The sequence below is a fragment of the Panthera leo genome, chromosome C1 (assembly GCF_018350215.1).
Source record: "Panthera leo isolate Ple1 chromosome C1, P.leo_Ple1_pat1.1, whole genome shotgun sequence".
Classification (NCBI taxonomy): Eukaryota; Metazoa; Chordata; class Mammalia; order Carnivora; family Felidae; genus Panthera; species Panthera leo.
In genome coordinates this window covers 70,103,612-70,130,671 of record NC_056686.1, presented here as the reverse complement: position 1 = coordinate 70,130,671, position 27,060 = coordinate 70,103,612, and the positions used below count along the sequence as shown (strand labels likewise).

General features: G+C 37.9%; 1 protein-coding gene across 1 annotated transcript; it reads left to right on the top strand.

Moving 5' to 3' along the window:
- Positions 1–552: 552 nt before the first annotated feature.
- On the top strand, positions 553–23,528 carry LOC122225908. The gene is made up of 5 exons (XM_042948616.1): positions 553–621; positions 1,274–1,558; positions 5,831–5,980; positions 22,392–22,471; positions 23,375–23,528. Exons 1-5 carry the CDS (start codon positions 553–555, stop codon positions 23,526–23,528), a joined length of 738 nt encoding a protein of 245 aa, XP_042804550.1.
- Positions 23,529–27,060: the final 3,532 nt, after the last annotated feature.

Genomic DNA, 27,060 nt, shown 5'->3' with positions numbered 1-27,060 from the left:
GTTAGCTCAAGGTCGCCAGCTTAGTTTTTAGTCAGTGGAGCTGGGATCAGAACCCAGGAAGCCTGGCTGACCCAGAGTCTACACTTTTAGTCACTCCTCTGTCATTTTGGTACACAGGGTTGGAGATACTTAAAACGTTGGTATTGGGGCGCCTGGGTGGCTCAGTCAGTTGAGCGGCCGACTTCGGCTCAGGTCATGATCTCGCCGTCTGTGAGTTCTAGGCCCGCGTCAGGCTCTATGCTGACAGCTCAGAGCCTGGAGCCTGCTTCAGATTCTGTGTCTCCCTCTCTCTGACCCTCCCCTGTTCATGCTCTGTCTCTCCCTGTCTCTCCCTGTCTCAAAAATAAATAAATGTTAAAAAAAAAAAAAAACAACAACAAAACAAAAAAAACCAACGCTGGTGTTGGAATGGGCTCACTTGGGAAAAGAAGTTAGGAGAGTAGAAAGACAGACCACCGTGCCTATGTACTCTTCCATATGAGGTGGCCAAGGAGATAAGAAGGGAGACTGAAAAAGAGCAGCCACTGGAGTCTGAGGAAAACCAGGAATATAATGGGTCACAGGAGCCCAGAGGAGGGATTATTTCAAGGAGATGAGAAAGCTCCATCGATGTGGAGGAAGGTAAGGAGGGAAGTGGAATGGTCAACAAACATGGGGCTGTTTGTGACCATCACAAGAACAGTTTCAACTGAGCGATGGGGAAGGGAGCCTGTTGAAATTAGGTGGAACATACTCTGGGAAACACAGGCACAGGCACAGCCTTGAGAAGGCATCTCATGTTGCCATTGGTGTGTAATGTGGACAGAGAATTGCATTCCGTTCTAAGGCAATAGTATGGAGAGCATGGACTCTGGAGCCAGACAGACCTGGGTATTAATTCTCTGCCATCTTAAGCCTTTTACATAACCTCTCTGAGCCTCTTTTTTAAATCCATAACGTTTGTTTCATGCAATTCTTGGAAGAAGCTGTTGTTTACTTCCTTGCTTTTCCTTTTGTAAAATGCTTATTCCCTTTACCTGAAACCTGTTGAGATCTCTACCTGCCTCTAACACCCTCCTGAATAACTGCCTCAGTCCTTTATGTTATGGCTGTTAGGTCTTTCTAAAGTTGCATGAAAAAAAATTTTTTTTTTTTGCGATTATTCACATACTTTTCCTCCTATTAAATTGTGTGCTCGTTAATTAAAACGAGGTTCCTCTCTGCATTTTGTATCTCTAAACACCCATCAGATTGTGTGCATTGAGTATGTATTCCTCAGGCTGTGTGAGTTCAGCCGGAAGTCAGCGCCGCCCAGGGTGGGGAGAAGGAGAGAGCAGCGAAGGGAGCTCACAGGGCTGGAGGTAGCCGTGCAAGCGCACAAATCCACTTTCAGTTTAAACTCCAAACGCAGACAGGGGACAAAAGAGCCTTAAAACTTCTCATCACACGATCCAGAGAGAAGGCAGCTCTCAGAACAAAGGATGGAAGGTCCCCACAGAGCGAATTCAGACTTGTGTGCGGCCTCAGAGAAACGGGGAGCTGCCTCAATCCACAGCCGGAGTTCACGAGCAGATTGGAGGTAAAATTTCCAGGGGAAACGAGTTATGGTATATCCACTCAGTGGTTTGAGCTAAAGCTAAGACTTAATAATAAAGAGTACCCAGGGGCGCCTGGGTGACTCAGTCATTTGAACTTTGGACTTCGGTTCAGGTCAAAGGTCAAGGTCAAGATCTCAGCATTTGTGCGATCAAGCCTCCCCCCTCCCCCCCTCAAGGCTTTGTGTTCAAAGAGCAGAACCTGCTTTGGATTCTCTGTCTCCCTCTCTCTGCCCCTCCCCCTCTCAGGCGCAAGCGCTAGCCCGCCCGCCCGCGCTCGCGAGCGCTCTCTCTCTCTCTCTCTCTCTCTCTCCAAAATAAATACAAACATTTAAAAAAATAGAAGAAAAAAGAGTCCCAAAATAAGAATGAATGAAGTGAATAACCCGATTTTAGAATGTTGGGGTTTCATAAACTAGGGTGTGACAAATATACTTGTAAAACTTGATTTCATTTTGTACCGGAGAGTTAATTATACAGGGGCATGAAGTAGATAAAACGGTGATTGAGCCAGGTTTGTTCATATGCTATTTTCCAGGTATTACAGAATTTTTCTTTTTGTTCGTAATCCATCCATTTCCTGATTTCTTTTTAAGGGTATTTCTTATTGCTCTCAAATTGAATCGCTTTATCCTGGCTCACATATTATGAAGATGAAAGAAATCGGGTCAAGCCTAATGAAACTCATAGACTAGGACTTTTGCTATCAGACAATAAGTAGAAATGAGAAATGAATGTAATCGTCCCTCTATTATTTATGGGTTTTTATTATTATCATTGTATTTCATACGGGCCAGTTGGGGATAAAATTTAAGCATATGCATATATACATACACACACATATACACACATACACACACAAAAACCTCAAATCTATAAGTTCAGAAGATAGGGAGTGTATTTTTCTGTCAAGTTCTACTGACATGTAGAGGGTGAAAATCCTATAAAGGCTACATAAATAATAAAGAAAAATTAAGTATAAAAATTGAAATTTAAAATCACAAAAATGTAACAAGTCTAAAAAATAAGATCCACCTTCACTTAACTCATTCAGGAAGAGAGAATAAATACGAAGAAGTCTGAGGTGGAGAGGGAGAGAATCAGAAAAAGAAATAGGCCTCAGACATCATATGGAAGAGACAAAGAGAGGGAGAATAAGATTTCTCCTCAAACAAAACGATGTAAGTATGAATGCAAAGTTTCACATGCATGCTCTCTTTATTTGGATAAATTGCATAGAAAAAAGAAGAGAACGCCATATAAATACACCAAATAAAAGAGATTATGAACTTCCTAAAGGCAAGGCTTGTTTCCCATTTATCTTTGTGTTCTCAGCTTCTAGCACACCAGAATAGGGTTTTGTAAATGTTTGTTAAATTGTTGAAAAAACAGAAAGCAATGTAATTGAGTACCATCTTACCTTATAGCCTACAAAGCACCTTGAAACTACAGGCATGAATAGATTGTATAAACTGTAGTGACTTCTCCAGGGACTATAAGAAATTAACTGAATGTTGAAGGTTTTCCACCTATGCTTCAGCCTGTTAATATGGAAAGCATTGGAAGATAGGGGTTCTGACTTGGAATTGTTGAGGTCAGCATTGATAGGTTCTGAAATGGTCAGTACAAATTCATTTCAAAAGACCTTATGGAAAATTTCTCTGAGACTGAATGTCATACATGCTTGTGAATATCCAGAGAAATGTGGAATGCGCTATCAGTGTTTTCTAGGACCTGGTAAATTTTAGGTATTTAATTTTGAACATGGAGTATTACCAAATTCAGTATATAGTGTGTCTAAATACCTGTGTGGGCTTGACTTCAGAATTCCTCGTAGCCATACCACTTCTACATATTTTCCTTCTTCTTGGTTTTCTTTTGATGAGGCAAGAAACATATTTGACATAGCTTCTAGAAAAGAATTGAAGTATTCTTGTTACACTGTTCTTAATATATGAAACCAAGGGAGAAATTGGCTTGAAGCCTGGCTCCCCAGGAAAGCCCATTTGCCCACTTGTTCAGCTGGTGAAAGGGGTTGTAATAGCTGATGTGAATAACTTGTAGTACGTGAGTATCTTGCCTTATTCTGCTTTTTCCAAATTGGCAGGTTTTATTTTTGTTGTTGTTATGCTTTTCTACTAGGTAAACTGTGATTTATTGTTTTAAGGTGTGTTTAGACCTAATCCTAATAGAAACAATATACAGCTTTGGAGTTTTGGCATGGGATGCTGCTAGGGGCATTGGGTGAAACTAATCGCTCAACATAATCCATATGAAGAAGTTGAGGGCTGGTGGCATCTCCTTTTACTGGGATACTATCACTTGAAGACTCTGGGACACTGTGTTGGGACTTTCAAGCGTCCTGAACTGCTGAAGGGTCAGGGGGAGGGGGTGGATTAGGCACAAAGGATGATTCAGTGTGGGGCTGAACATATAGGCAAGATCACCAGGTGATAAATAGACTGTAGTGCATAGTAAGTTCCCAGATGGTAATGGAAAGACCTGCTGATGGAATTTCGCAGCATAAGTGATGTGCAGTGGTCCATTGGATGCTCTTAGAATAGACATAGGCAATAACATGCTTCTCTATGCCTCTCTGATGCTGGTAAAATATGGCTTTAGATCTGGAAAAGGCTGGGCAGTTTCTGGGTACACTATGTTTTTCCTCCAGGCTCAGGCCCCCATCCTGGGCCTCATTGGTGTCTCCTGCTGGTCAGATTCTCCTCTTCCGGCCCTCTGAATCCTTATCTCCTCTGGAGTGACATAACCAGGCTCTCTTTTGGTCTTTCTAATTAGTGTTTATGGCATAACTTTATGTCCTGAGCTTCTTCAGTGCTTTGCCTTTTTATTCCTTGCCCAATTCCCCAAACCATGCTTTCTGAGTTAAAAAAAAAAGTATATAGTTCTTTTTTTGCAAAATAGCCTGGTTCTTGCAAGGAAAAACTTTAGCCTTCACACTTTTGTCTCTGCTGTCGGTTTCACAAATGTACTTTAAAATTTAAAAACTGAGCATCAACTGGTTCTTTTCTCTTTTCATTCCTGTTACAACGAGGCTGATCTCCCAGAGACAAAGAAGGCTATTCATTATTGAGTGATGGGTTCACCAGGATTTTGTGGGGCTTATGCAGCCACCTGTGCAGGGAGAGGGGACAGCATTCAGGGAAGCCTCTGCTCCCATTCATCTGGTGTCATACAAATATGTATTTTCTGTAGTGCAAGGCACAGAGTACCCGGCTCTGGCTGCCTTGAGGGGACTTGTGTGTGTGTGTGGGTGGTAAAAAGTTAGGGGAAGAGGGCCCACATTAGTGCGGTAGGGGCTTGTAGTAGCCACAAATGGACTCTGAAAGAAAGATAATGTGAACATCCAGATGGTATATAAATAGTCAGGAATAGTCAACACAGAGCTATAATCAGCACCACCTAGGTGAAAATGTTTTGTCCCTTTCTCTAGACATTCCTTGTTTTGCTCCAACTCTAGCAAAGCCACAAATAGGTAGGTGACGGAGACGAAAAGAGACCATGCCCAGCTTCTCCTTTACAGGAGCCTGGCGTCAGGTTGGGCCTGAGTCTGTTGGCGGAGGGGAGAAGGTTTGAATGAGATGTGAGATTAAAGTCTTAAATTTAACAGAGCCTTCTACTACCTTGAAGTGAGTCATAATTACCGTCACGAGGCCAATTTTTGTTGTTGTTGCTGAAAATGACCAAAAAGCTCTGGAACTGCCTGCGATGTCATTAAGGAATGGGAAAGGGGAATCTGACATATTGAAAGGCAGTGGTAGGAGGAAAATACAGCTGCTTCCTGTTTGTACTCATTACGTTCAGCCCTTTTCAATAAACTGGTTACACATCTATTGATTCTTATGTAGTTCTACAGTGACTAATAGCAACCCACACTGCATCTCAATAGCATGAGAGCTAAAAGACAGAGAATCATAGGCAGAGCATGGAAAGGTTCTAATTTCCCAGCCTATGGAGACGGATGGATGAGCTGGTCCGTGTGTCTGTGCGTCTGTGCCTGGAACCCAGAACTCTCTTTCTCCTCCTCCTCAAGTCCCAGGCCACATTTGTCAACATTTTCCTTTTAACCTCTTTCTCATCCCATGTTTTCTGATTTGCTTTGACAAGATCATCTTCACCATCACCTAAGCTTGACTTCGCCTTTGACGCTCCTCTTTGCTTTACCACTGGTGTTTAACAGGCACCCAACCTACCTGGTAGCCCTCCCTTACCTGTGGTTTTGCGTTTTCTGGTTTCAGTTACCCAAGGTTTTGAAGCAGATGATCCTCTTTCTGAAGAATCACCTGAAGGTCAATAGTACCCGACCACTACGTCACTATAATGCTTATGTCATTCACCGCACTTCTCATCACATAAGCATTTTATCTTCTCACATCATCACAAGAAGGGTGAGTACTTGTAATACGATGTTTTGAGAGACAGAGACCACATTCACATAACTTTTATTATGGTACATTGTTATAATTGTTCTATTTTATTATTTGTTTTTGCTGTTAATCTCTTACTGTGCATAATTTGTCAGTTTAACTTTATCATAGATATGTATATGTAGGAGAAAACACAGTATATATATTGGTACTATCTGTCGTTTCACGTATCCTCCATGGATACGGGAGGACTAACTACAAATCTATCTCGGCAACAGCCCTCCAAACACATCTCCCTGCAAAAATGATTCTCACTGAGCCATTTATTAATTTATTTACAAATGTTGGTGGGCTCAGTGCAAGTGATAAAGCTCACAGCTGCACAACGCTTGCTTCTTGTTTTCTGGGCGCTCGTGGTTTAGATGGGTTTAGATGGATTTAGATGGGTTTAGATGGGTTGGATGCCATTCTAATGCAGCGTAATTGAGTGTGCTTGTGGAGATATGGTCAAAGTGCTATGAAGTCTGGTGAAGTGAATAGCTAGCTGCTTAGGATGGAGACGATTTGTCAAGGGGGACGTTTGAATCGGTCCTTTAAGACTAAAATACAGGACCACCTGGGTGGCTCAGTCAGTTAAGAGGTTGACTCTTGATTTCAGCTCAGGTCATGATTTCACGGTCTGTGAGACTGAGCGTTGCATCGGGCTCTGCACTGACAGTGCAGAGCCTGCTTGGGATTCTCTCTCTCTGTCTTTCTCTGACCCTCCCCTCAGGTTGAGATCTTGCGGTTGACAGACTTCGAGCCCCGCGTCAGGCTCTGCGCTGACAGCTCAGAGCCTGGAGCTTGCTTCGGATTCTGTGTCTCCCTCTTTCTCTGCCCCTCCCCCACTTGTGCTCTGTCTCTCTCTGTCTCAAAAATAAATAAACATTAAAAAATGTTTTAAAAGGCAGTGTGGAGCCCTACATAGTTTTGAAGTAGGCTGGTGAGGAGCATACATACGTTTTAAAAACATGATTCTAGCAATAATGAGGAGACAGCATGCTGTTATACTCCAGGTGACAGGTAACCAGGGTCTGAAGTAGGACTGTGGGAGTGGGTAGGAATTAAGGAGACAATTGAATGATGCAATCAAAAGCAGCCAAGGCTTCACCTAGCTATTGGCTGAGTTTCCAAATGGCCTGTGGGTGATTAAACCAAACTTTGGAACCATAGCACTAATTGGTCTGGCTTTGCCTCCTCTTCTGTTTTCTTTTACATGTAGCTATGATCCAGCGTAATCATTTAGGCTGTAGTAGTAACTATGAATTACAGCCAACTACCATTAGTACTCTCCTACAAGTATCTTTTTTGCCCCTATACATGTGCCACTACCTTCTCCTGGAATGATCTGTCTCCTCCTTTTCCACTTGTCCAATTCCTTACACATCCTTGGAGTACCAACCACCTCAACTGAAATCTGTCATGTAAAGCTTTCCCGTGTCTCTCCTCCTTCCTCACATGACCCTGCCCTGCCTCCCCCAGTGGATGAGATGGTAATCCTGTCCAGCGCTGGACTTTTCCTCAAACTCCAGAATAATTTACCTATAATTTACTTATGGGACCATTGCCTTCTACCTTGTAATAAAGTTATAATGGATATATCTTATCTCTTCTATCAGGCTGTAGACTCCTTAGGAAAGGAATTATGTCTGGCATATAGTAGGTCCTCAGCAGGTAATAAATAAGCAAATATCAGTATTCTTTATCAACTCATGATTAAAGAATGGTATGAGTTTTTTTCCTTGTTACTGGGGGAGGTACAACAACTTTAAAAGATGTAAAATGTAGTCTTTTAATGAAGTCTTCAAGTTTGATCAGTACATTTGTATAATTGTGCACAATTGAGGAATATATCTTCTGACTTTAAGGTCTAAATATATCAATGCTATTCATGCCTTTATTTTAAGTGGGGATTAATTCTCTTTCAGGGGAAAACTGTAATCCTTTCATGTTACAATTCACAAAAATGAGTCCCATAATTCTGTTCTAAATAGGAGGGAAAATCTCAGAAAAATAAATGTTATCAGGTAACTGCATCCGTGTTATTGTGATGTGTTAGAGCTCTCCAGGGAGTGCATATTGGATAGCTTTGCTATTTTCCAGCAAGCATCTTTATTTTTTCCCCTGTATACTAAGTTGCTTGCTTAGGGTTTACTAGAATGCTAAATTATTTCTAGCAAATTATAAGCAACATGGATGAATGGACATGTAGTATTTCATTTTTGCCTCATTATACTTTAGATTTGGGATCTCCAGTTTTGTAAATGATAACTACGATATATCACTCCATCTTTACACGTGCTTATGCTTGAATGCATCCTGCTTCTCCTCCCATATGGAACGGTGTCAATCATGAGGTACAACTGTTAAGATACGTCTTGTGTCTACAGAAAATAACCCATAAGTATTTGTTATGGAATAATGTATAACATTGCAGGAAAACACGAGAGAATTAATATTGGCCTTAAAAAAAGCAAACAAAACCCCAAAAACCTCTGGCGTATTTTTAGGTGGAAGGATGTAGTAGGTTATTCCCTTTTCTCAAGGATCCAGGCTCCCCTCATTGCTCCTCCTATTCCCTGGGTGACTGAGATGTTTTCCATCATCATCTGGTACCTCAGTTTCTTCTTTGTAAATAAGACTTAGAGTTGACAGCATTTTGGAAGAAACAACAAATAAAAATGCCTTGAAAGAGCTTTGCGAGTCTACAGTACTCTAAATGCTTAATGATAATAATATACAGTAGGGCATCTTCCCTTGAAAACAGCAGGAGTGTTTCCTTACATAATGACCTGACAGATGGGTTATGGTGTCTAATCCCCTTAAACCCCCAAAGCTCTTTGATAGTGGATGTTGTAAAAGGCCAGATTAGAGCACATGCTGCTCTTTTATTGAGCCCTTTCTTTCAGTATCTATGCTATATTCAATTGCTTCTTTCTCTAAGTACGTTATGTGTTAACCTACTACCTGCAGGAACAATTAGGAGCAAAAATAGAGACTAAAGGACAGTGCACTCCAGTAGGAAAAATTAGTTAATGCTTGTTGTCCCCAATATTAAAAATCCACTTTGGCCTTTACATGTGGCTTTTATCGAAGGTTCCTGCCCTCCTAATTCCTGACTATTAATCTCAAGCTGTGGGTATTTGTTGATGTTGAGCACAGGCTGTGTGGTGTGTGTGTGTGTGTGTGTGTGTGTGTGTGTGTGTGTGAGAGAGAGAGAGAGAGAGAGAGAGAGAGAGAGAGAGTGAGTTTTGTGTGTGGTGAGAATGGAGTATTGATATTAATTCTAAACCAGTGAGGCTTGCAGAAATCACAGGCAGTTAAGAATATGTTCAGCATTTATGGAAGAGTTGGAGCTTTTAATCTGTTCAAAATGAGCAAAGGATGATTAGCACTTGTTCTCCTGTAACCTTAATTCTGCTCTTGAACCTGATTTGGACTGAGAAGTTCTTTTACATTTCCCCTTATTGCTGTGCTTGTCTTTTGAGAAAAGCTATTGGAGTTACCAGTTTCTAAAACCTTTGTCACAATTCCTTGACCCAAATCCATCATCTTTCATTAGTTAACAAACTTTGCTTTCTTTGCATGCTGGGAGAAGGATATGTTGTTATAAAATCACCCATGGTGTGTAATCTGTGTAATCAAAAAAAATAAATAAATAAATAAAAGAAAGAAAAAGGAACAGCAATGATGTTTGTTTGACAACTGAATATAACTGCAGTAAACATTTTAAGTGCACTACAGTGAACATTTTAGGTGAACTATCTTCACTTGGGATGTTTAAAGAAACCAGGATGTTTGCTCAAAGGCCTCTGCTCATACGCTGGATCCTCCCATCTCTCACCTTCTCAAACATATCACTTCTGCATTTGTGTCCGCTTCCCCTACATCTTCATATGCTTCCTCTTTTCCAAAACATGGCACAAATATTCCAGAATATCACCCAACTTTATAAAAACAGCCTTATCTTGATTCCACCTTTCCTTCATGCTCCATCTTTCTGAATCTCTTTAGAGCAGAACCTCCCCAAAGAGTTCTCCCTATTTGTCATCTCTACTGTCTCTTTTCCTATTCTCTTTCTACTTCTCTCTCCTTTTCTAACTCTCTCTGTCTCTTATTGAGATGAATCTGAATGATCCCCAACTGCTTAGGCAGTCAGTCAGTGTTCTGATTTTTCATGGCCAGATTTGTTCTCCCTGCTTCTGGATTTTGTATAAATGGAATAATAAAGTGTGTATTTAGCTGTTTTTTGCCCAACATAATGCTTTTGAGATTCATCCAATTGCTGCTTATACCAATAATCCATTCTTTTAGTTATTGTTCAATAGTAACCCATTGTATGGATACACCATCGTTGTATCATTTTGTTTGTTTCTACTGTGTCCTTTTGTTGATGGATATTTGTGTGGTTTCTATTTTTTTGCCTATTATGAATAAGGCAACTATGAACATTCTTGTGCAAATATTTTTGTTGACATATGTTTTTATATCTGTTGGGTAAACATCTAGGAGAGAAACTGCTAGGTAATTGGGTAGATGTTTGTTTAGCTGTGTAAGAAACTGCTAATTTTGAAAGTGGTTGTAGTATTTTTATATGTGGTATTTTTATGCCAGAAGTGTATGAGAGTTCCAGTTGCTGCACATTCTCACCAACATACGATGATGTCAGTATATTAATTTTAGCCATTCTAGTGTGTGTGAAGTGGTAGGACATTTTGGTTTAAATTTGTGCTTCCCTGATGAGCACCTTTCATGTGTTCACGTGGCCATTTGCATATCTTTTTGTAAATTGTTCAAATCTTGAGCCCATTTTTAAAAATGGGGTTGTTTTTCTTTTTATTATTGATGATAGTAGTTCCTTTGATATTGTTTCCCAATCTTTTGTTAGATGTTTGTATTGCAATAACTTCTTGTAGTCCATTGCCTGCCTTTTTATCTGATTAAATTGTATATATTTTTAAGAATGACTCTTTAATATTGAAGCTCTCTATTTTATCAACATTTTTTTTTTTATGGTCAGTGTTGCTTTTTGTGTTCAATTAAAGAAACCTTTGCATACTGCAAGGTGATGAAGATGTTCTTTAATGTTTTCTTCTCCAAGGATTTAGCTTTTACATTTAGGTCTATAATCTATCAGAAATTAATTTTTGTGTACTGAGCGAAATAGAGGCTGAAGTTTATTTTTCCATAAAGATGTCTTATTGTTTCAGTACCATTTGTTGAAAAGATTTTTTTCCTCCCCATTGAATCATCTGTGTACTTTGGTCAAAAATCTCTAGGGGCACCTGGGTCACTCAGCTGGTTGAACATCAGACTCTTGATTTCAGCTCAGGTCATGATCTTACAGTTTGTGAGATGGACAACCATATCAGGCTGACAGCATGGAGCCTGCTTGGGATTCTCTCTCCGTCTCTCTCTCTCTCTCAGCCCTGTGCCCCCTCCTTGTGCTCTCTCTCTCTCTCTCTCAAAATAAATGAACATGAAAAACAATTTTTTAAATCTCTTGATCATAAATATACATACCCTCAACATATCTTTTTCATAGATTTTTTTGGGGTCTATCTTTACACTGATACCACATGCATATCACTTTATAGTAACTTTATAGTAAAGTCTTGAAATCCAACTTTATTTTGTTTTCTTTCTTTTTTAATGTTGTTTGGCTGTTTTAAGTCCTTTATGTTAAAATATAAATGTGAAGATTTATAGATAATTTTAATAAAGTGCTTCTGGGGCTTCGATTGGGATTACATTGATTTTACACATCAATTTAAGCAATTAACAACTTGACATTAATAAGTCTTCTACTCTATAAACATGGTTTATTCATCCATTTGTTAAGGATCTCTTTAATATTTCTCAGAATTATTTGAATTTTCAATGTCTCACTTGTTGTTTGTTAAATGTACTGCTAAGCATTATAAATTTTTGGTGCTTTTTAAATGGTAAACTCTTACCTTCCAATCTTCTGCTAAAAACTCTTTCTTTCCAATTTTTTACTACCAAGATATAGACATATAATTGCATTTATTATCATGTATCCTAATTTCATAGGGTAGAGTCTTTATCCTTCATATTTCTGCCTGGGATGAGAGCTTCTGAGTGTATTTCCTTTTCTATATAACATGGCTTCTCAATTTCTGGATTTTAATTCATTTGTGGTTGTTTCTGTTTTCAGTATTTTAATTGGTTTTTTAATACTGTGATTTTGTAGTTCATCTGATCTGCCTTGTCTTGATTGGTAAAGTTAGAGTGATGGTTTTTGCAACTTTCTATATATAAACTAGTAGTGGAGTGGCCCTAATATGGTTTTCATGTCTATAGTGTCTGGAGTGGTCGCCCCTCTTACTGATTTGCTTTTCTGTCTTGATTTCTTGTTCAGTTCACTAGAAGTTTATGAATTATTTTAATTTTTCAAACAACCATATTTTGATTTTGTTACTGTTCTCTATTATTTGTTTTCTATTTTATTGATTTCTGCTTTGATGTTTATTATTTCCTTCCCTCTGTTTGCTTTGGTTTTCATTTGCACTTTCTTTTCTAGCTTCTTAAGGTAGAAGCTTAGATCACTATTGTTATACTCTTTTTCTTTCTAATATATGTATTTGAACTTATAAATTTCCCTATAAGCACTACTTTAGTTGCATCATACACATTTTGATGTATTGTATTTTTGTTGCCATTCAATGAAATATTTGATTAAAATCTATTTCAATTGAACGAAAACAGTAATTTATTTTTGGCTCATGAGTTACTTAGAAATATTTTGGCATTTGGTAGATCTTTTTCTGTTATTGATTTTTGATTTACTTCCATTGTGCTCAGATAACATATTCTATAAAATTTTAGTCTGCAGTTATTAGCTTTTAATTAATTAATTATTTACTTATTTATTTATTTAATTTTATTTTTTTGTAAATGTCAATTAGGTCAATTTTGTTTTTCAAATCTTTATTATCCTGATTATACTGACAGATATTTTTGTTTAATTATTCCATCAATTCCTAAGAGAAGGATGTTAATAAAAAACAACTTTGATCATGGATTTGTCTATCCCTTTCATTTGGTTAGTTCACATTTCATGTATTTCGTTTCATTTCATGTATTTTGAAGTTCAGTAAGATTGTTGTATGTGTATTGAAAGGCAAGATCAATAGACTGAAATGGAATGGGAGAAAATATTTCCAATTCATATATCTGATAAGGGATTAACATACAAAATATATAAAGAACACCTACAAATCAATAGCAAAAACCAAACAACCCAACCAAAAAAACGGGCAGAGGAACTGAATAAAACCTTCCTCCAAAGAAGACACAGACAGTCAATAAGCATATGAAAAGATGATCAACACCACACCACACCACTAACCTTTAGAGAAATGTGAATCAAAACCACAATGAGATACTACTTCATTAGGACAGTTGTTACAAGAGAGAGAGAGAAAGAGAGAATGAGAGAGGAAGGAAGGAAAGAAGATAAGAAGGAAGGAAGGAAGGAAGGAAGGAAAGGAAAAAGAGAGACCTGGGTGCCACAGTTGGTTAAGCAGCTGACTCTTGATTTTGGGTCAGGTCATGATCTCATGGTTCCTGAGATGGAGCCCCAAGTTGGGTACTGTGCTGACAGTGCAGAACCTGTTTAAGATTCTCTCTCTCTCCCTCTGCCCCTCCCCTCTTGTGCTCATGCTCTCTCTCTGAAAAATAAATAACATTAAAATAAATAACATTAAAAAATAAATAAAGAGTGTTATTGAGGATGAGGAGAAATTGGAACCCTTGTGCATAGCTTGTGGAAATGTGAAGTGGTGTAGCCACTGCAGAAAATAGTGTGGCTATTTCTCAAAGAATTAAACATAGAATTACTACATTATCCAGCATTTCCACCCCTGGGTATAAACCCAAAAGATTTGACAGCAGGTAATTGAACAGATATTTGTACGCGTATGGTCATAGTAGTGTTATTTATAATAGCCAAAAAGTGGTAACAACCCAAATGTCTATTGACAGATGAATAGGTAAACAAGATGTAGTATATACATACAATTGAATGGTATTCAACTTGAAAAAGGAATGAGATTTTGACACATGCTACCAAATGATTGAAATTTGAAGTTATTTTCCCAAGTGAAATAAGTGAGACACAAAAGGAAAAATATTGTATGATTCCACTTATATGAGGTGTGTAGAGTAGTTAACATCATAGGGACAGGAAATAGAATGGTGGTTGCCAGGAGATAGTGGCAGGGGGGAAATTGGAAGTTATTGTTTAATGAATGTAAAGTTTTAGTTTGGGAAGATGAAAAAGTTCTGGAGATGAATGATGGTCATGGTTGCATAACACTGTGAATGTACTTAATGCCACTGAATTGTATACCTTAAAGTGGTTAAATAGTACATTTTATGTTATATACATTTTATCACAATAAAAAATGATTGTGGTGTCTTTCTGATGAATTTACCCTTTTAATATTATGAAATGTCCTTCTCTATACTGATAATGCTTCTTGTCCTGAAGTCTCTTTTTGATATTAATATAGCCATACTAGGTTTCTTATGGCTAGTGATTATGTGATACATTTTTTTTTGGCCATCCTGTTACTTTCAATCTTACTGAATCATTATATTTAAAGATTCTTATACACAGCTGTTTCTTACAGATAGCATATAGTTGGGTCTTGCTTTTTAAACCAGACTGACAATTCTGATTTTTAATTGGTTTAGACCATATGTAGTTAATGTAACTATTGATATGGTTGGATTACATCTTCCATCTTGCTATTTGTTTTCTATTTGTCCCATCTGTTTACTTTTCAATTTTTCCTGTATTGCTTTTCTGTTTTTCAGTATTCCATTTTATTTTACTCACCACCCTACTTTGCTCACTCTACTTTATCCACTGTAGTGAACAAGCCAAACACAGTCCCACCTCAAGGCTTTGCTTTTATTTTCTCTGCCTATTAAGTTCTACCCCATAAATCCTTACAGTTCATTCGCTCACTTCTACTCTGCTCAAATGTGACCTGGAGAGGCCTTCCTTCATCACCCTTATTCATTATCCCTCTTGCACGGCCTTATTTTTCATTATAGCACTTGTCACCACCTGATGTTATATTTATACTTGTTTGCTGATTTTTTTTTTCTCCTCAGACTAGAATGGAGGCTCCAAAGAGTGGACCTTTGTCCTTGTTTTGTTCATAAATGTATTCAGCTTAGAAGAGGATCTGGCAAATATAAGGCTCCCAGGAATATTTTTTGGAATAAGTGAATTAAAAGGACATGTATAAATGATTGAAAGAAAGATATTTAATCACAGCAATTAAAAGAAAATGGATTCGACCTGTACTATTAGTGTCAATCAGATTAAAACACAAATTTTCTTTCTTTCTTTCTTTCTTTCTTTCTTTCTTTCTTTCTTTCTGACACAAAATTTATTTAATTGTTAAGGACTGATGGTATAATATTGAAAGAAAAGAAAAAAAATACTCCAGAACCTCTTAATTGTTTTTGCTTCTGTGTTATTTGTGAAGGAAACTAAACTTGAAACTAAATGTGGTAGAGCTGAAATTATATAGAGAAAATAGAGCCATGGAGACAAAGAAATTTTAAGAACACCAAGATATTCTACATGATGTTGATTCTCCTAGCACGGAAGGTTATACTCTAAATGTCATTGTTCCCATGACATTGGAACATGTTAGGAACCCAGAGATTTGGTGAATGGGAGCTAAAGAAACTAAGAAGAATACATTAGAACTTATAGAAGAGCTACTCTTTTTTAAATTATTGTTTTTATGTTAATTCCAGTATAGTTAACATACAGTGTTATATTAGTTTCACGTGTACAATATAGTGATTCAACAATTCTATACATTACTCAGTGTTCATCACCATAAGTGTATTCTTAATCCCCATCAGCTATTTCATCTGTTCCTCCCACCCACCTCCCCTCTGGTGACCATCTGCTTCTCTATAGATAAGAGTCTATTTCTTTCTTTCTTTTTTTTTTAATATATGAAATTTATTGTCAAATTGGTTTCCATACAACACCCACTGCTCATCCCAAAAGATGCCCTCTTCAATACCCATCACCCACCCCCCATCAGCCCTCAGTTTGTTCTCAGTTTTTAAGAGTCTCTTATGCTTTGGAAGAGTCTATTTCTTGATTTCTCCTTCCCTCCTTCCCTCCCTCTTTCTCTCTCTCTCTTTACTTTGCTCATTTGTTTTGTTTCTTAAATTCCATATATGAGTGAAATCATATGGTGTGTGTCTTTTTTGACTGACGTATTTCACTTGGCCTTATAATCTCTAGCTCCATCCATGTTGTTGCAAATGGCAAGATTTCATTCTTTTTTTTTTTTATGGCTGAATAATATCCCATTGTGTATACATACCATATCTTTATCCATTCATCTATGGATGGATGCTTAGGCTGCTTCCATGTCTTGGCTATTATAAATAATACCACAATAAACATAAGGGTGCGTGTTTCCCTTTGGATTAGTGTCTTTGTATTTTTTTTTTTTTTTGTAAATACCAAGTAGTACAATTATTGGATCATAGGGTAGTTCTATTTTTAACTTTTTGAAGAGCCTCCATACTGTCTTCCACAGTAGCTACGCCAGTTTGTATTCCCATGAACAGTACATGAGGGTTTCTTTTACTTCACATCCTTGCCAACACTTGTTTCAGAAGAGCTATTCTTATCCATGATGAAGCCAGAATGTCATCAAAGGCCTTTAAATATAAGAAAAGTTAGCAAATTCTAATTCTAGCCAGGACTCTGGTGATGCTAAGAGGCCTTTTAAGGTGATAGGGTGTGGCAACAATATGTAATTGGTAAGTCATATTGCTGTATAAAGTCAGTAAAAGGAATATCAGAAGCAGAACCCAGTCTCTGGCTGGCAATAAAGAGAAAAGTCTAGTACCCTAAGCCTCTGAATTAGTGATAGAACTCAGTTCCAGTTAAAAATTGGATTCAAGAGTAGTCAGGTATATACTACCACATAGTCCAATACATGAGGTCAGTGTTAAATAAGGGGCTGGAGGTCAGATCTCTATCAGGGCACAAAATTTATTATAGGATCACATAAACACAATTTTGTACACACACAATTAATTGGTTGGGAGGGATAGGACTTTGCTGTTATCACCTCAGGGTTCATTCAAGGCTGATCCTGTCTATAACTGGAGGTTATTTCTGGCTCATCTGGAATGGAGAACTTCTTGGACATTTGTGTAGGAATCAGAAAACTAGAAACAGATAAATGCCATTTTGATTTTTCAAAACTGGAAAAAGAGTAAATTCACCAAAACATACACTCATTCATTTAGCCAACCAACCCACTCACCAACCAGCCAACCAATCAACCAACCAACCAGCCAACCAACCAACTTTTATTGAGTGCCTACTGGATGCTAGGCACTGTGCATGGCTCTCAGGATACAAGGCAGTTATGGGCCCCGTTCTCATGAGCTTTCAATATATTAAATTTAAAGATAAACTCTAGAAATTAATGTCAATTCCAGGCAAAATTCTAGAATAGCCATTGCATGGATGGATGGATTTACTAAAAACAAAACATGTTAATCCAATTCTTTCTTTTTAAAAACAGTTTTGATGGAAGATGTGGAAATGTATGATTTTATTTTGACTTTTTCCAGTTGTATCCTGATAATTTAAATTGAGGAGACAAAAAGACTGTATGGACATAAAATTAGTGTCATAATGAGTTGAGCAATTACTTACAAGTATTTCTGATGAGTGAATCAATATTAATCTGATAACAGGTTTGTAAAATTCTGTCTTCGAACCGGTTCTATATAACATTCTGTTAATAGTTTGCTTAATAATAGGAAAGGCATGATTTTCAAATTTTCTGGTAAGGTGAATATCAAATATTTGATGGATGGAGACACCAAGAGATGAATTGGAAGACCTGTCCTCCACATTTTATTGGCCTCCATCAGAAGTTTTCTTGGTCTTGTGAAATATGTTCAGCAAGTACGTCTTTAAGCACTCACCTCCAAGTAGATTCCTGTCCTCAAGGACTCTCCTGTGTAAGAATTCTGCAGCCCCTTTGACTTGGAGGACAAAATTACTAGTGTGGATGAAGATGTTGACAAGCTGAAGGGATAAGCAGAATCTAAAAAGACAAGTTTTTATCAGTTAACTGTAAGGTTATCCATGTGAGTCTAAATAAAAATTAAACAAACTGCAGTGATACAGAGTTAGGGAAAGAGGTAGGGAACTAGCTTGGCAACAACTTCTGTTAAAAAAAATGATTTGGGGGCACCTTGGTGGCTCAGTCTGTTGAGCATCTGACTAGGTTTTGGCTCAGGTCGTGATTTCACGGTTCTTGGGTTTGAGCCCGCATTAAGTTTTGTGCTGACAGTTCTGAGTCTGTTTGAAATTCTCTGTCTCCCTCTCTCTCTGCTCCTCCCCTGCTCACTCTCTTTCTCTCTCTCAAAATAAATGGATAAACTTATTAAAAATTTTTAAAAAATGATTTGGGGTTCTTCATCAATGGACCCTGTGTGATATATCCACCTATAAGCTACTGTGATCTTTGTTTGCACAATTGAAAGTACATAATCTGAATGGATCAAAGATCTAAAACTAATAGAATCAACTTGAAGAGCATCAGAGAAAGGCAACCTGGAAGAAAAAGGGACTTAAATCTTTGCATCAGGGGAAAGATTAGCAAAACTGGAAATGACTGGCTTGGAGATGGTTTGAAAGTGGAGATGGAGATTGCGTTGCCTGAGTGGCTCAGTCGGTTGAGCATCTGACTCTTGGTTTCAGCTCAGGTCATGATCCCAGGGTTGATCTCAGGGATCAAGCCCAGCATTGGGCTCTGCTGAGCGTGAAGTGTGCTTAAGATTCTCTCTCTCCCTGTGCCCCTCCCCCACTCATGCACACACTCTGTCCTCTCAGAAGGACATAGAAGGACAAAGTAGTTGCCTTTATGTATCTGAAAGCTGTTGGGGAGAAGAGGGAAGAATCATTATTCATTTTACTCTCAAGAGTTAAAATTTATATCAACGGGTATAAATCTACAGTTTTAGGACATTTTGAGTCAATAGAAGGAAGATCTTTCTAATATTCAGAATAGTCTGAAGGTGGAGTGGGATGTATCAGAGTGACCTAGAGAGGTTGTGTAAGTATATAGATACCTAAGCCCACCTCAGAATTCCTTCTGGCACTGGGAGTCTAGGAGTTGTATTGTTTTTAAGCTTCTTTGATTATTTTGATATAAAACCAAGTTTGGGGGGTACCTGGGTGGCTCAGTCAGTCAACAGCATATGAGTTTTGATTTCAAAAGTCACAGTTGGTGAGGTTGAGCCCCACATTGGGTTCTGCGCTGGCAGCATGAAGCCTGCTTGGGATTCTCTCTCTCTCTCTCTCTCTCTCTCTCTCTCTCTGTCTCTCTCTCTCTTCCCCTCCCACTTTAAGATAAATAGATAAACTTAAAACAAAAACAAAAACAAAAAACCAGGTTTGGAAACAACCACCAGGTCAAACAATATTTTTCAGATATGATATGTAATAAGATACCAATAATTGATGGGGGGAGGTGGGTAGAGATGGAGTTGGACAAGGCTATATGTAAAGCCTCTTAATTCTCAAACTCATAAGGTGGCATTTGTCTTTGTGAATTCACTTTGGCTCAGGCCCTGACCCTCACCCTCGCAGGCTTAAGAACTTAAGTTGGTCTTTGTCTCATAGGTAACCAGATTTGGGCCTCCTGAGTCATGTTAGAAAAACTCAGGACAAAACTAAAAGTTTGTCAAAAAAATGAGCAGAAATTCCACAGACTTGAAGAAAATATTTGCAGAAGACCCATCTGATAAAGGACTGTTATCCAAAATATAAAAAGGTCTCTTGAAATTCAACAATTAGAAAGCAAGCAACTGGATTAAAAAATGAGCCAAAGACCATAACAGAAACCTCACCAAAGAAGATATTCAAATTTTCAATAAGTATATGAAAAGATACTCCACATCCTAGGTCATCAGGGAAATGCAAATTCAAACTAGATACCATTACACACTTATTAAAATAGCACAAATCTGGAGCACTGACAATACCAAATGCTGACGAGGATGTAGAGCAACAAGAATTATCATTCCTTGCTGATGAAAATACAAAATGGGACAGTCATTCTAGAACAGTTTGGAGTTAATTACAAAACCAAACATACCATATGATCCAACAATTGCTTTCCTTGGTATTCACCCAGAGGACTTGAAAACTTATGTCCACACAAAAACCTGTACATAGATATTTATAGCACCTTTATGAATAACTGCCCCAACTTGGTAGCCACCAAGATGTCCTCCAATAGGTGAATGGATAAGTAAACTTTGGTGCGTGCGGATAATGGAATACTATTCAGGGCTAAAAAGAAATGAGATATGAAGCCATGAAAAAACATGGAGGAAACTTAATTGCATATTACCAAGTGAGCACTGGGTGTTGTATGTAAGTGATGAATCATTAAATTCTACCCCTGCAACTAATATTACACTGTATGTTAACTAACTGGAATTTAAATAAAAACTTGAGAAAAGGAAGTCAATCTGAAAGGCTATATACTGTATTATTCCAACTGTGTGACATTCTGGAAAAGACAAAACCATGGAGACAATAAAAAGATCAGTGGTTTGCCAGTGTTGGGGAGAGAGATGAATATGTGGAGCACAGAGGATTTGTAGGGCACTGAAACTACTCTGTGTGATACTATAATGATGGATGCCATTATACATTTGTCCAAACCCACAGGATGTAGAACACCAAGAGTGAACCCTAATGTAAACTATGAAGTTTGGGTGATTATGATGCGTAGGTTTGTCAGTTGTAATAAATGTACCACTTTGATGTGTGATGTTGATAATGCAGGAGGCTATGTATATGGGGGTAGGAGGTATATGGGAAATTTCTGTACCTTCCTGTCAATTTTTTTGTGAACATAAAACTTCTCTTAAAAAAAAAAAACAAACCTATGTCTTTAAAGATCTGAAAAAAAAGAGAAACGTTTGCTACCCTATACAAAGTTTATCAAATCTGTGTCATTATTTAGGGATATTTCTAGACATAATGTTTAAATTCACCAGTATTTAGAATGATATGCTGTATTGGACATGATGCAATGAATTTAAATATAACTGCAATCTCTTTAGGGTCAAGCTGGGTCAGATTAATTTTTTTGGCCTTTCCCCATTACCTAATTGTCCTGTAATTGACCTACTGTTTATTAGAAGATGTACAGTATGAGACAGTCTCAAGTTGAGAATATTTGCATATTTATTGTAACTATCATACTTATTGAATCTGGGCCCTCCTCACATGACTAGAGAATAAATTCTTCATTTTATCTAAACAATTAGAGCTAGAACATGAAGAATCAACTTACAAATGATTGGTCCCTTAGATAGAGAGGATCTAGCTACATGTTTAGGCTAATGTCCAAATAATATCTACTTGAGATGCTATGTTTCTAGTAACAAATAATTCAGCATGTCAGCCTGTGGATACCAATTTAATCAGATAAGAGATTCACTATAAAGAGGACAAAGTATGTGATACTAGTGACAGTATGTCAAATAAGAAGTCAAATAGTAAAGTTCAGTTCAAAACAGAACTGAGAGTCTTGTCTTCACCCCTGACTTATTAGTTGTGTGAAAATGGGCAAGCTTCTTAACCTTTGAATTCCACTTTCATTGCCCATATAATGGGGTTAAAAAATAAGCATGCTGTCATATTTTGTACCAATAGAATGACAGTGACATTATCTTAAGAAAGACTTTGAGACTGCTCCTTTGAGTAGCAGCGTTTCTGCTGCTCCATACAACATCTCTCTACTGAGGTATCTACTGGACATAACAGGATGTCAAATTGAACTGTTTCTGTGCCTTGGATGTGCAGCTAACTCCCCGAAAATGAGAGCAGTAGGCCTTCCATTCTAGAAACAGGCTCCCCCGAATCCTTGCAGAACCTACTTAAAAAATGGCCAAACTACCTGTGCTATCATCATCTTCACTTTATAAATTAGGAGTCAAGTAGAATAATTAGAGAATTTGTCAGCTTAGTGGGTGGTACATTCTTGGAGCACCTACCTCTGCCACACACCAGATTGAGTGAGGGGAGATCTAAGAGAACCTCTTAAATTTGTAAGGGGTACTTTAAAAAAGGGGAGACTGGCTTCTTTTCTACAGGTGGACATCTGCATGTAAAGTGGATTTGCTGATTGGAATAAAGGGAAAAGTAGCTGGTGAGAAATGGGAGTGAAATATTATCAGGAAGAAAGGGAATAAGAGATACTGCTTACAGTCACACTACTGTTTGTTCTAGTAGGGGTCTGTGGGTTTCTTTTGGACCTTTAGGCCTTTGTAGGAGCTAGCTAGCCTTGTACCATCTGGCCAGGATGCTGACCAAGTGCCAGATGAAGGGACACCAGCAGCAAGGAGGCGCAGGTAGAGAGGAGGTTGGAAGAAATCATGTCAGGAAGTATCTCCCTGGGGCACCTGGGTGGCTTAATTGGTTGAGGACTGACTCTTGATTTCAGCTCAGGCCATGATCTCATGGTTCAGGATAAAGCCCCATGTCTGTCTCTGTGCTGACAGCATGGAGCCTGCTTGGAATTCTCTCTCTCCCTCTCCCTCTGCCCCTCCCCTGTACGTGAATGTGCGTGCATGCACGCGCACTCTCTCTTCCAAAAATAAATAAGTAAACTAAAAAAAAAAAGACAGAAAGTGTCTCCCTTACAAGAAAGTATGCAGCAGGACTGAGCCCTTTAGTGTTCAGATTTTTCAGTATATCACTTACACTTGCTTTCCATGGGATTCTTATCTGCAACCCCAACAGGATCACAATAATGGTAGAAAACGATAATCTCTGGCTTAGCACCCACCCTATGAAATCATTGGAACCCTAGTTCCCCCAAATCCTTCCTATCAATGAAAGAAATATCCTGTGGTCTCTTATCAAGTCTTTTGATACAACTCACATCTACCTGTCTCACCTAGTTATTTCTGCTCTGATGTTGAGCAATGGCCGTGATGCTCCCAGGTATCTGTGGTAATCTCTTTTGCTATTTTCAAGTGACTTAGTTCCAGTTGTTATTTGGTCTTGCTCCAGCTGTCTCCATGTGGAAGCAGGTGAACACCCTCTTCTGTCTCTTGTTTTGTTTCTTTCTCATCTCTGATGGCTTGACTCTTCCATGTGACTCAATATTTATTATAGACATTTTTCTTTGAAGATAATGAGTGTTAGCAAACTGAGAGATGTTCAAAGTCATTTATTTCCTGTGACCACCCACCGCCCTGCCTCAATCATGTCCTTTGGCTAAGTGTTGGACTTCTGCTTTCTCTTTTTAGGATGGCTTCTTTCCCCCATCAGACCATCAGCATCATCTTTATCCCTTCACAGCGTCTATCCAGATGCGCTGCTTGTGGCCTGTGGGACACCTCATTCCTAGAGAGTGCAGGGATCTTAGCCCTGGCCGTCATGTGTCAGTCTCAGTATTTCTAAGGCTTTCCAGACTCTTTGAGTCTTCTTGCAAAAGGACCTGGCTGACCTTCCTTACCAGCCTCTGGGACAAACAAAGCCCATTGGATTTTGCGATAGTATGTATTCAGTTTAAAACCTGATTTTGGCAACTCCTCAGAGAGCAAACAATTCTTGCAGGTGATGCTAATGGGGGAAAAGTTCTGAAGAAGAGTGGATGTGTTCATAGTATTTGAAAAAAATTCTCTTCATTTATCTTCTCTAGCAAATCATTATCTTTATAATCCAGCATTACCATGTTGGCAAATCTAAAGGCTTTGCTTTCAGAAACGCCAATAGCTGCAGGTGATTGCTAACAACCATATATGTTATGTTGTAATATAATGAATAGTTACAGAATTTAATAAAAGGGAAAGGGCCAAGCAAAAATTTTAACAGATATAGGGAAATGGAGCATTTAACAGGATTTGTTTTCAAGCTGTTATTTGGGAGATTTAAATAAATCCTCTTAAGTCCTCCAGTTTTTGAGCCCTTAAGTGTGCCTTAGTTCATTTTAAGATTTTTTTTTTTTTTTTTTAATTTGGTATATGGCAGTCTTAGGAAAGACCATCCCGGTTGCTGGGTGAGATGAAGACATCTCTCAGGTCCATGGATGGTTTTGCTTCTACACTAATTATACTACTTAAAAAGCTGTCTGCAATTCTTGGGGCTTTTAAAGACAATGACAGTATCTTCAGGATTCATCCATTTTGAGATCAAAGTCCACATTCCGGGTCAGGCTAATTTGGGCAGAAATTTCAGCGCTTAACAATCATAGATGCACTCCTTAACTATAAATTTCAGTTTCCTGTCATAGAAACCCCAAGAGTATATCTGTCAAAAATGTAATATTTAGATTAATTGGGGCTTTGCAATGGCATCTGGCCCAGGAGGACCTAGTCACCCAGGGTAGGTTGTGGATTGTCCTTTGGAAGACCTCCAAGCGTGGAGGTTCCAAAACCTTCTTCAGTTTTTCTCATCATTGAAATGTCCTGTGCATTTGAGGACTTCCTTTCCTAATTTAATTTTCCCCTTTTTGGGGAAGATAAAGGACAGCTGGTCCATATCTGTATAAAATTCCTTTATTCATGATAAAAAATGATTAAAAAATGAAATCCTGGTTTCTTTATTTGAGATATTCCTTAATTAATTAAAAAATGAAACCCCAGTTTCTTGTAAGTTTAGTAAAAATTCCTACTTATTGAAACCATAGGGAACACACTGTTTCGAAAATGTCATTTGCCACTAAACAAAGTTTCAAGTCTCATTGTAATAAATATTTATTGAGCTGAGCAGTTTTCTTACAAGAAGACTGTCTTTTTGGAAACTTAGGTAATTGGATGTGAACCATGTGGTACTTTTCAGAAGGCTTATTTTCCAGAAGGTCCTCAGAGACCTTAAATGACACTGTTTCCTACAGGGTCCCAAATTTACCTAATAACATACAAGGTGTGACCCTGGTCATTTTATTAATGCTTTTAACTGGCTAATCCTGATGTGTGAGGATTAATTTAAATAACAGTGAAGTATTGAAATAGCAATTAAGAGAACAATAAAGGGGTGCCTGGGTGGCTCAATCAGTTAAGTGTCCAACTTCAGCTCAGGTCATGATCTCATGGTTCGTGGGTTTGAGCCCTGTGACAGGCTCTGTGCTGACAGCTCAGACCCTGGAGCCTGCTTCAGGTACTGTTTCCCTCTCTCTCTGCCCCTCCCCTGCTCGCTCTTTCTCTCTCTCTCTCTCTCTCTCTCTCTCTCTCAAAAATGAATAAACGTTAAAAAAAAAGAGAGAACAACAAAATCATGTCTAACATTCCTAAACTATCACAAATCTTAATAATTTTGTAGTTTCGTGTGTGGATAAAGTGTTTAAAAGTCAACTTTTGGTTTACAATACGTAGATGTTCACAGCTGTGCAAACTGGCTTTCCTCATATTTCCCAATTTATGACCATTCAAAGAGAATAATGTTATTTCATATCTAGAGACATTTTAATAAAAGCCTTCAGCATTTTATGTCCTTTCTTCAAATGTTTAACAGATGACAGTGTATCACTCTTGATTCTTAAAGAGACAACCTGCTTTAAGCAGTATGAAAAGCACGAACTTAATGTAAAACATTAATGTATATTTTTTGGCCAGAGGCTGAAGACAGAAAAAAATTGCAACCATGTAAATGGGGGATTCGTGTCCTTTTACAGAAATTTCCTACATTTAACAATGCAAGTGAAAGCAGCAGTATAAATTATTGAGTGGTTCTTATGTGTTGATCATGGTGCTAAGCTCTTTACAATATTTTATGACCCTAAGAGATAGTTATTACCTTCTCTACTTATGGCTGTATTAAATAACTGAACTTCCACAGGATTAGTGATTTGTCCAAGGTCATTCATTTAATAAGTGGCTGAGCTAAGATTTGAACCCAAGGTATCTAACTCCAAAGTCATACTTTTAAGCCATCTGATGTCACTTCATTTTCCACTAGAGAGATATATCAGTTATTCACTCCTTCAGGTCTTTAAAGGTTTTCCATTTTAAAGCTACAAAGTCATATGTAAGCAGTTTAAAAGGATGTTGAGCTCAGCCATCCTGAATGTCAAGACCTTGTCTTTTCCTGGGAGATTTAGTCTGGTCACCAGTGTTTCAGAGACACGTATTAGTTGCAGCAATTATATTTCTCCATTAGCAGAATTTGGAGAACAACACCTTATTCTAAAGGTGTTTTTTTTTTTCTTTTTTTAATGCCTTGGAAGAAGACCTTAAAAAAAGTTAAGCCTTGCCCTAATTTATGTGGAAGTGCCTACACCCAGTCTGTCTCGTGTTGACCTTTGCTCATTAATTTCATTTCTCTTATCCCAGAAGGACTAGTCTGTGATTAAACAATTTGAATGGACATGATGACTAAGAACACCTCACATTAAGTCCAGTCTGTTAGAGGATGAGTTGTGGATGGGGGTGCTTCAAATATATCGCCTATCTAAAGATTGTGACCATTTCTCTTTCATTTTTTGTTTGATTTTTCTGTGACCAAAAAGCACGCAAGTCCTATGATTCATACCAAATGTAACTTAGGGCTACAACCATCTTCAGCTTATCATATCTACAGTTTGCTAGCCAGAAGGTTCTGGTTCCCTCTAAATACTGCAATCCAAAAAAATAAATAGCCCAGTGAGAAGCTGTTTTATAATATCCATTAGTCTTATTATTAGAGATTCTATATACTGGAAACCACCCTCATTATTTATACAATTGGAGAATTTCAAAATCCAGTATATTGTATAATCAGGGTTACTTACAGTTTAAATTAGTACGGAATTCTTAAAATTAAGACCCTATAGTTTCTCCTAAATTTTCAAGTTCAATTTATAAACACTGTTATTGCTAAAAGGGTACATTTTTTTAAATAATTAAGAACCATAACTTTAAGCAATTGATATATATGTTTGGTCAAGTTAATAAACTAATTTCTCTTGTAAATAATCAGTATCATTTGCAAATGTGGGCATTTTAAACTACAGCTA

Coding starts and splice junctions, on each gene's coding strand:
- LOC122225908 (XM_042948616.1), top strand. CDS start 553: ATGGGTCACAGGAGCCCAGAGGAGGGATTATTTCAAGGAGATGAGAAA. Junction 622..1,273: donor CTCCATCGATGTGGAGGAAG/GTAAGGAGGGAA, acceptor GTGTGAGTTCAG/CCGGAAGTCAGCGCCGCCCA. Junction 22,472..23,374: donor CCAGCAGCAAGGAGGCGCAG/GTAGAGAGGAGG, acceptor TTCTCTTTTTAG/GATGGCTTCTTTCCCCCATC.